We start from the raw sequence: 8,897 nt of genomic DNA on the forward strand, positions 1-8,897 counted from the left end.
ACACCAATACCCTGCCTTACCACTTTACCATGATGGTAAAATCACACAAATTTATGCAAAAAGTTCTTTTTGTTTGGTTTTCTTGGTATGTGCGAAGGTCAGTTTCGGTTTCGTATTTCTAGATACAGTCTGGCGCAAACACGTGGGCGGGCTATTAGCCTGAAAAGAGAGTGCAGCCCTTCTTTGTAACGACACTAGGAGGGGGAGGGTGGCGGCCCCATCACCCTGGCCAACTTTTACTCTCAGCTAAGGTCCTAACCCGGTACTAATCTGATAGAAGGCTCAATGGACATGGGGCTATCCTGGAGGGACTGAAACGGTCTAAAATTCCTACTCCCATCTGGGACTGACTTCGTTCCTGCAGGTCATACTTTAGTATTCTTCCCGTTAGGCCATCACGTCTACTTGTGTTGCATGACCAAGAAACCAAGTTTTCGTCCAACTTTACTTGATTTCACTTGTTAAATAATATGGCAGGATAGGGTGGTTACTGACTGTCCAGACATGGAAGTACTTCAAAAAAATGGTTCAAATGGCTCTGAGCACTATGGGACTTAACATCTATGGTCATCAGTCCCCTAGAACTTAGAACTACTTAAACCTAACTAACCTAAGGACATCACACACATCCATGCCCGAGGCAGGATTCGAACCTGCGGCCGTAGCGGTCGCGCGGTTCCGGACTGAAGCGCCTAGAACCGCTAGGCCACTTCGGCCGGCTTCGCAGTATGTGTACAACCAACATCAGTAGTGTTAAGGGTGAGGAACACTGTAATCTTTCACACAATAAAATACAATATGGCCATGTGCTTCCGGGATGCCACCATCACTAACGATTGAGTGATTAAAATAAGTACTGCTTTCAACGTAAAGATTTTACAATATCGTAAAGACAATATATGGGAAGATGAAACGCATATCATGTACATAAGGGGTGATGAAAAGATTCCATTCGAGGGCGTTGCTGCAGCGTATATGCAAAGTAGTGCCACTCCGATGCGAGCATATAACCACCGACATGTTCGCAAGGGAATACGGTGGCATTCGTATCTTTCAGACGTGCGTGCGGTAAATGTGGAAACGTGAACTATGGCGACGTTATTACCAAATGCGCCCCAACGGGACCCACCTGTTGTTATTATTTTCTTGGCTGCCGAAGGACGGACACCGGCAAACATCCACTGTAGAATGAATAATATGTATGGGGCAGCATGTGTGCCGAAACATACCACTGCGACGAGGGGTGTTTCTGTTCCATGATAAAGCAAGTCTCCAGATCGCAAATGTCGTAAGGCAGTAGTTACTCCAACTCAAGTTGGAGGCACTCGACAGCCCGCCATATAGTCCTGATCTCTCCCCATGCGATTATCACGCCCCTTAAAAAAGGCTTTGAAGTTTCGACGATTCCTGTCGGACGAGGATGTGCAAAAGGTAGTTGTGGACTTCTTCAAGCAGCACGACATGCTGCTTTATAAGAGGATTATCTTCAAGTTGGTCCCTCGGTGGGATAATTGCGTCAATGGTCAAGGTGATTTTGCTTAGTTGGCATACGGATTCTGGATTGTACGCCATTCTAACGGAAACTTTTTGATCGCCCCTTATACAGGGTGTCCCACTCAAACCTCCCTGATTTCAAAGACCCAGGAAAGAAAAACACAGTAGATACGACAATGAAAAATGCATCACACTGTAGAGAATCTCGAAGAATTTATTTATATATCATCAATACATGTCTACATGTGAACCATTTGTAGCAAGAAGAATATCGAGTCTATATTCAATATCTTGCCATGTCCTTTGTAACATTTCCTCTGTTATTGTTGTAATCGCATTAATGATACGATGTCGCAACGTAGGAATATCGTCCACTTTGGTCGCATACACGCGGTCCTTCACGAATCCCAACATGAAGAAATCAAGCGCCGTAATGTCGGGAGACCGTGGTGACCTTGCAATGGGTCCTCCGCATCTGATACAACGACTGGGAAATTACCTATCCAGGAACTTGCGAACAGCCGTTGACCGATGCGGCGGAGCCCCATCTTATTGAAAAATTACGTTGGGTAGCAAGTATTGTATCTGTGGGTACACAAAATGCTCCAACATGTCCAGATACCCTGGCCCAGCCACTGTTTGTTCTGCAAAGAAGACCAGTCCAACAATCCTGTCGCGCATTACCCCGTACCAGATGGGCTATCACGAACATGTTCAATGACAACATGCGGATTTTGTGAACCCCAAATCCGAACAGTATCCCTGTTAACCCTTCCTAATAGATGAAATGTTGCCTCATCTGAGAATAAACATCTTTCCAGGAAGTTGGCATCCATATCAATACACTGCAGCATATCAGCAGCAAATTGTTGTCGGCGTGATTTTCGGCGTCAGATGTTGCAGAATTTGCACTTTGTAAGGACACATACGAAGATGCTGGTGAATTACACGATACAGTGTTGACCGAGGTACATCAAGTTGTCTACATGCTTGACGAATTGATCTACGTGGGCTTCTGAGAAACGTTTGCCTGATGTCCTCCACTGTCTCTTCTGAAACTCCATAACGTGTACCGACAGAATGTTTCAGAACACTTCTTGTTGCCAGAAACTTCCTATACCATTAATTAATTGTTTTCAAATCAGGTGGATCACATTCATACACACGATGATAATTTCTTTGCACAGTAATCGACAATTTTGTTTCTGCAAACTACACTACAGCTTGTGTGTGCTGTTGTGGAGTCGCCATTTTCACTTCATGCAACCATGGTGCACTCTGGCGACGATACTTGGTACTTCTGACGCAGGAAAATAAATTCTTTGAGATGTTCTACAATGTGGGGCATTTTTCACTGTTGCATCTACTGTGGTTTTTCTCTCCCGGGTCCTTGAAATCAGGTTTGAGTGGGACACCCTGTGTTTCTCAACAACTTTAATTATATGGAGTCATTAGAGACAATTCCCTCATTCCAAAGTGTCTCTCCGACAGTTCATATGGCTACTTCATTTTGATAAGCATTTTACAATGAAAATAATCGTCTAACGCACAGTTAACATTGATTTGAAATAAAAGACAGATGCACTTAGTAACACTTCATTAATGTCGCTATAGCTGGTTGAGATGTGCTTTTCTCAAATAAATCATATGCCTTTCAGTTCTGTGGTGTTGAGCGTTTTGTACCAATCTCCGACGGGTACCAAGAAAATTCAGCGCTTGTAGTATTTCTTCCAGTTTCTTATCGTTAGTTCCTTGTAGTGTCTACCTCTCGTACGCGTTCTAAGGCGCCCTGCTGTAATATCTCATTAATTTGTCTTATGAGCACATCTATGTAAAAATCTGTAGCAACTACGTTTTCTTTACAGATAAGAATTGGATTACGATTTGTTATTGGCGTAGCCTGCTTCGAACTGAAAAGAAGCTACCAGAAGCGCGTCACCAGTTTATGGAGGTCAGCTTATCCCTGTGAGATGAGTCGTGTTTTCTCGTTAGAAAGACTAGAATGGTTGTGGTGTAAGATAATTTCAGAGTAGGCCTATGCCTCAGTACTGTATCAGTAAACGAGAAATGTCATTAACTTGTTTTTGGTGTCAAGTCAAGTCTCTCTGCATTCCAGCTGGACAATGCCATCGCCTTTTTATCACTATCGTCGACTACGCGAAGGCAGCATTGATCTGAGTCGGCCCATATCATCACCACTGGCATTTGTACCTGTGGATGGGCGGACGCGGTGTACAAGCCCAGTAGCGCTATTATTATCTGCACAATATTATTTTAATATGGCATTAACAGTACAAAATGTGTGACTTAAGCAGGATGACAGCAATATAAGAAGATCCGTGGGAGAGACAGCGATACTGTCAGGCAAATGACAGCACGAATTCTGACACAGCTTCGTGAAAAGTAAATATTCAAGGGCGTCGGTAGTGAATTAAATACACTACTGGCCATTAAAATTGCTACACCACGAAGATGACGTGCTACAGACGCGAAATTTAACCGACAGGAAGAAGATGCTGTGATATGCAAATGATTAGCTTTTCAGAGCATTCACACAAGGTTGGCGCCAGTGGCGACACCTACAACGTGCTGACATGAAGGAAAGTTTCCAACCGATTTCTCACACACAAACAGCAGTTGACCGGCGTTGCCTGGTGAAACGTTCTTGTGATGCCTCGTGTAGGGAGGAGAAATGCGTACCATCACGTTTCCGACTTTGATAAAGGTCGGATTGTGCTGCTCGCGTTGGTCGAGATCCAATGACTGTTAGCAGAATATGGAATCGGTGGGTTCAGGAGGGTAATACGGAACGACGTGCTGGATCCCAACGGCCTCGTATCACTAGCAGTCGGGATGAAATGTATCTTCTCCGCATGGCTGTAATGAATCGTGCAGAACTGAGTCAACAGATGGGGACGTTTGCAAGACACCAACCATCTGCACTAACAGTTCGAAGACGTTTGCAGCAGCATGGACTATCAGCTCGGAGACCATGGCTGCGGTTACCCTTGACGCTGCATCACAGACAGGAGCGCCGGCGATGGTGTGCTCACCGACGAACCTGGGTGCACGAATGGCAAAACGTCATTTTTTCGGATGAATTCAGGTTCTGTTTACAGCATCATGATGGTCGCATCCGTGTTTGGCGACATCGCGGTGAACGCACAGTGAAAGCGTGTATTCGTCATCGCCATACTGGCGTATCACCCGGCGTGATGGTATGGGGTGCCATTGGTTACACGTCTCGGCCACCTCTTGTTCGCACTGACGGCACTTTGAACAGCGGACGTTACATTTCAGATGTGTTACGACCCGTGGCTTTACCCTTCATTCGATCCCTGCGAAACCCTACATTTCAGCAGGATAATGCACGACCGCATGTTGCAGGTCCTGTACGGACCTTTCTGGATTCAGAAAATGTTCGACTGCTGCCCTGGCCAGCACATTCTCCAGATCTCTCACCAACTGAAAACTGGTCAATGGTGGCCGAGCAAGTGGCTCGTCACAATACGTCAGTCACTACTCTTGATGAACTGTGGTACAGTGTTGTAACTGCATGGGCAGCTGTACCTGTACACGCCATCCATGGTCTGTTTGACTCAATGTCCAGGCGCATCAAGGCCGTTATTACGGCCAGAGGTGGTTGTTCTGAGTACTGATTTCTCAGGATCTATGCACCCAAATTCTGTGAAAATGTAATCACATTTCAGTTCTAGCATAATATATTTGTCCAATGAATACCCGTTTATCATCTGGATTTCTTCTTGGTGTAGCAATTTTAATGGCCAGTAGTGTAAATATGAATTCTGTAATGATAACCTGACCTTCGCGGAAGACTCAAGTAAATACAACTCCGTAATGGTCGGCCAACAGAAAGAAGGGTAATAAGAGTAATACACCAAACTATAGGCCCATATCATTAACGTCGATATGCAGCAGAATTTTGAAACATATATTGTGTCCGAACATTATGAATTACCTCGAAGAGAACGGTCAATTTACTCACAGTCAACACGGTTTTATAAATTATCGTTCTTGTGAAACACAACTAGCTCTTTACTCACACGAAATGTTGAGTGCTATTGGCAAGGGATTTCAAAATGATTTCGTATTTATGGATATCGAGAAGACTTTTGACACTGTACCACACAAGCGGCTTGTAGTGAAATTACGTGCTTTTAGAATATCGCCTCATTTATGCGACTGGATTCGTGATTTCCTGTTAGAGAGGTCATAGTCCGTAGTAAACTGACGGAAAGTCATCGAGTAAAACATAAGTGATTTCTGGCGTCCCCAAAGGAAGTGTGAAAGGCCCTGTGGTGTTCCTTATCTATATAAATGATTTAGAAGACAGTCTGAGCAGCTGTCTTAGGTTGTTTGAAGATGGTGCTGCCGTTTATCATCTATAAAAGTCCTCAGAAGATCAAAACAAATTGCAAAACTATTTAGAAAAGATTTCTGTGTGGTACGAAAACTGGCAATTTGCTCTAAATAATGGAAAGTGTTAGGTTGCCTGCATGGGCGCCAAATGGAATCCGTTAAATTTCGATTACACTCAAAATCAGTCAAATATAAAGGCCGTAAATTCAATAAAATACCTAGAAATTACAATTGCGAACAACTTAATTGGAAAGGACACGTTGAAAATATTGTGGAGAAGGCAAACCAAAGACTGCGTCTCATTGGTAGAACACTTAGAAAATGTGATAGATCTACGAAAGAGACTGCCTACACCCCTAGATAGGATTAACGGAGTAGCGGTGTACATCCAGAAAGTTCAAAGAAGAGCAGCACGTTTTGTACTATCGCGAAATAGGGGAGAGAGTGTCACTGTCATGAAAGAGGATTTTTTTTTTTTTTTGGGGGGGGAGGGGCGTTTTTGGTTGCAGCGGAATCTTCTCAAGAAATTTCAGTCGCAAACTTTCTCCTCCGAATGCTAAAATATTTTGTTGATGCCGACCTACACGGGGAGAAACGATCATCATGATAAAATAAGGGAAGTCAGAGCTCTCACGGAAAGATATAGGTGTTCGTTTTTCCAGCTCGTTGATCGAGACAGTTATTATGGTTCGATGAATCTTCTGCCAGGCACTTCAGTATGATTTTCAGAGTATCCATGTGGATGTACTTATAGATGAACAGTGTGACTTGCTCGCTGTTAAATCAGTGCGTGTATAATTGTGTAAAGTGTAAATGAGTGATCTGGATAAAGCTCTTTTGGAATGTACGCAAATGTGTTCGTGTCTGATGGAACAATATTTACCACGCCCTCCAGCTCCGAAGTATAATGACACTGCGGGTGTTGTAGGGAAACGGCGTTACTGAACTGGCGTGTGACTAAACTGTGAATCGACGCAGAGGGGAATGACATTCTCGTCTACGTATCGCTCCCGTAGGGACCGGAGCGAAATTAGACTTACTTCCAGCGTCCGCTGACGCTATGAAATAACCGTTCTTTCAGCGCTCCATACATGAACAAATCGAAAAGGAACCGTAACGATTGATAAAATGGATAGTCCCTACGTCATGCAGTTCATATTAGTTAGCAGAATATGAATGTAAATATATGTAGATCGAATTGTGTAGGTCCACACACTTGATTTGTGATGCACCACGCGATGGGTTCAGGCACACGTTACGTGAGATACCGGTTTATTATCATGTCAACAAACCACAAGAAAGAGGTGAAGTCGCGAGTTGAATATTGGTAGAGTTTTCCCTGAATCGCAAAGTTTAAATCTGTGGAAATATACCGGTCACCACAAATCAGGCTTAGAACATTTCCTTAGAACTGTTTACAACTAAACCCCCATTATCTCATAACGGATCTGAATATTACTCATTTCATTCGTCAATGTGACAACTTTGGTATCACAGGAACGTAAGGTACTCTTATATGAAGATAGTATCTGTTCTTTCGGACAGAAAGAACAGATATCATCTTCATACAGTTAAGGCTAACAGGCCATTGACCTCCTTCTTCTGTGCTGGATGCACACGCATTATCCGAACTCTTACCAGACTCGGTAAGACTGTCTAGTGTAATGGGCAGGGGCACTACGAATGAAGTTGTGGACATTAAGTTGGGAAAGCGGGTCTCACGGGGAGCGTGCAAGGGATAAATCCCTGCATTTGCACTATTCTCTGTGCCCTCCGTGGCTCAGATAGATAGAGCGTCTGCCACGTAAGCAGGAGATCCCGGGTTAGAGTCCCGCTCGGGGGCACACATTTACAACTGTTCCCGTTGATTTATATCAATGTCTGTAGACAGCTTAGGGTCTTGAATTAATTATTATTTCATAGGGTACTCTTATCTGACCTAATTCCTAGTTGCTCATATCCTTCACAACAGATATCCCACAGTGGAACAGTTTTACAGTCCAAATCACTCTGTCCCACTCATTCTCTCTCTCACTCTCTCTCTCTCACACACAAAAAAACAAACAAACAAACAAAGACACGAGCACGCACACTTATCTGTTCAGCTGTTAAGAAATGAGAGAGGGGTGGGGAGGGGGGTGTTACCGCAATATTGAAAACAATTTAGTTCAAATGGTTCAAATGGCTCTGTGCACTACGGAACTTAACTGCTGAGGTCATAAGTCCCCTAGAACTTAGAACTACTTAAACCTAACTATCCTAAGGACATCACGCACATCCATGCCTGATGCAGGATTCGAACCTGCGACCGTAGCGGTCGCGCAGTTCCAGACTGAAGCGCCTAGAACCGCTCGGCCACTCCGGCCGGCTAATTTAGTTCTTCATCCCTTAGATATGGAGAGCATGAGATAAATTGACATCTTTGGGAACCGAGAGATTTCAAGAACGTGGTTTAGCAAATTTTTATCCTTTTCAGATTGAATTGTCCCATTATCAGAAATTCGATTCGCATAAGGAAAGCAATTAACTCAGATATTTTTAGAAATGGCATAGGAGAGGTACTGTCCAAAAACATTAAATGTGGGATACTTTTAATTTGCCACGCACAGTATCCTACGAAAAATATCTCCAAGACAATTATTGCTGTATTTCCTACATTCAACAGACAGAAATGACACATTGTATTTACCTTGCACAGTAACTTTGATAGTCTTCCTCATGTTGCGACCACGATGTCGGCTACTGCACTACTGGAAACCAACTGACAGTAGGCCGCTATACATCTCGAGCGGTTTACGTCATCCGCTGTGATGCCAGTTGATCCGCTCGAGACCGAGAGCAAACTCTGCAACACGTAACAGACCACGTGTGGGCTCAACGTACGTCTGCAAGGGAAGGTACCAGGCACCCATTCAAGGTGGGAAAAGTGTTACTCTGTCGTATTAAGTCGAAGCAACATGTATATAACCGAAATTATGGCAGGATAATAGCTCAACATCACATAGCGTTATTACAGCACCCAC

At 43.8% G+C, this 8,897-nt stretch overlaps 1 protein-coding gene across 1 annotated transcript in view; it reads right to left on the reverse strand.

The window, feature by feature from the left end:
- The window catches only part of LOC124613898 (synaptic vesicle glycoprotein 2C-like), a 157,342-nt gene extending 148,725 nt beyond the window's left edge, over positions 1-8,617 (reverse strand). The window contains exon 1 of the mRNA XM_047142646.1: positions 8,564-8,617. Within this exon, the coding sequence (XP_046998602.1) occupies positions 8,564-8,594 (31 nt within the window). The 5' untranslated portion in view covers positions 8,595-8,617. The remainder of the gene's footprint in view (positions 1-8,563) is intronic.
- Between the last annotated feature and the right edge of the window lie 280 nt (positions 8,618-8,897).

This window comes from Schistocerca americana, chromosome 4 (genome assembly GCF_021461395.2).
Source record: "Schistocerca americana isolate TAMUIC-IGC-003095 chromosome 4, iqSchAmer2.1, whole genome shotgun sequence".
In the NCBI taxonomy this organism is placed as follows: Eukaryota; Metazoa; Arthropoda; class Insecta; order Orthoptera; family Acrididae; genus Schistocerca; species Schistocerca americana.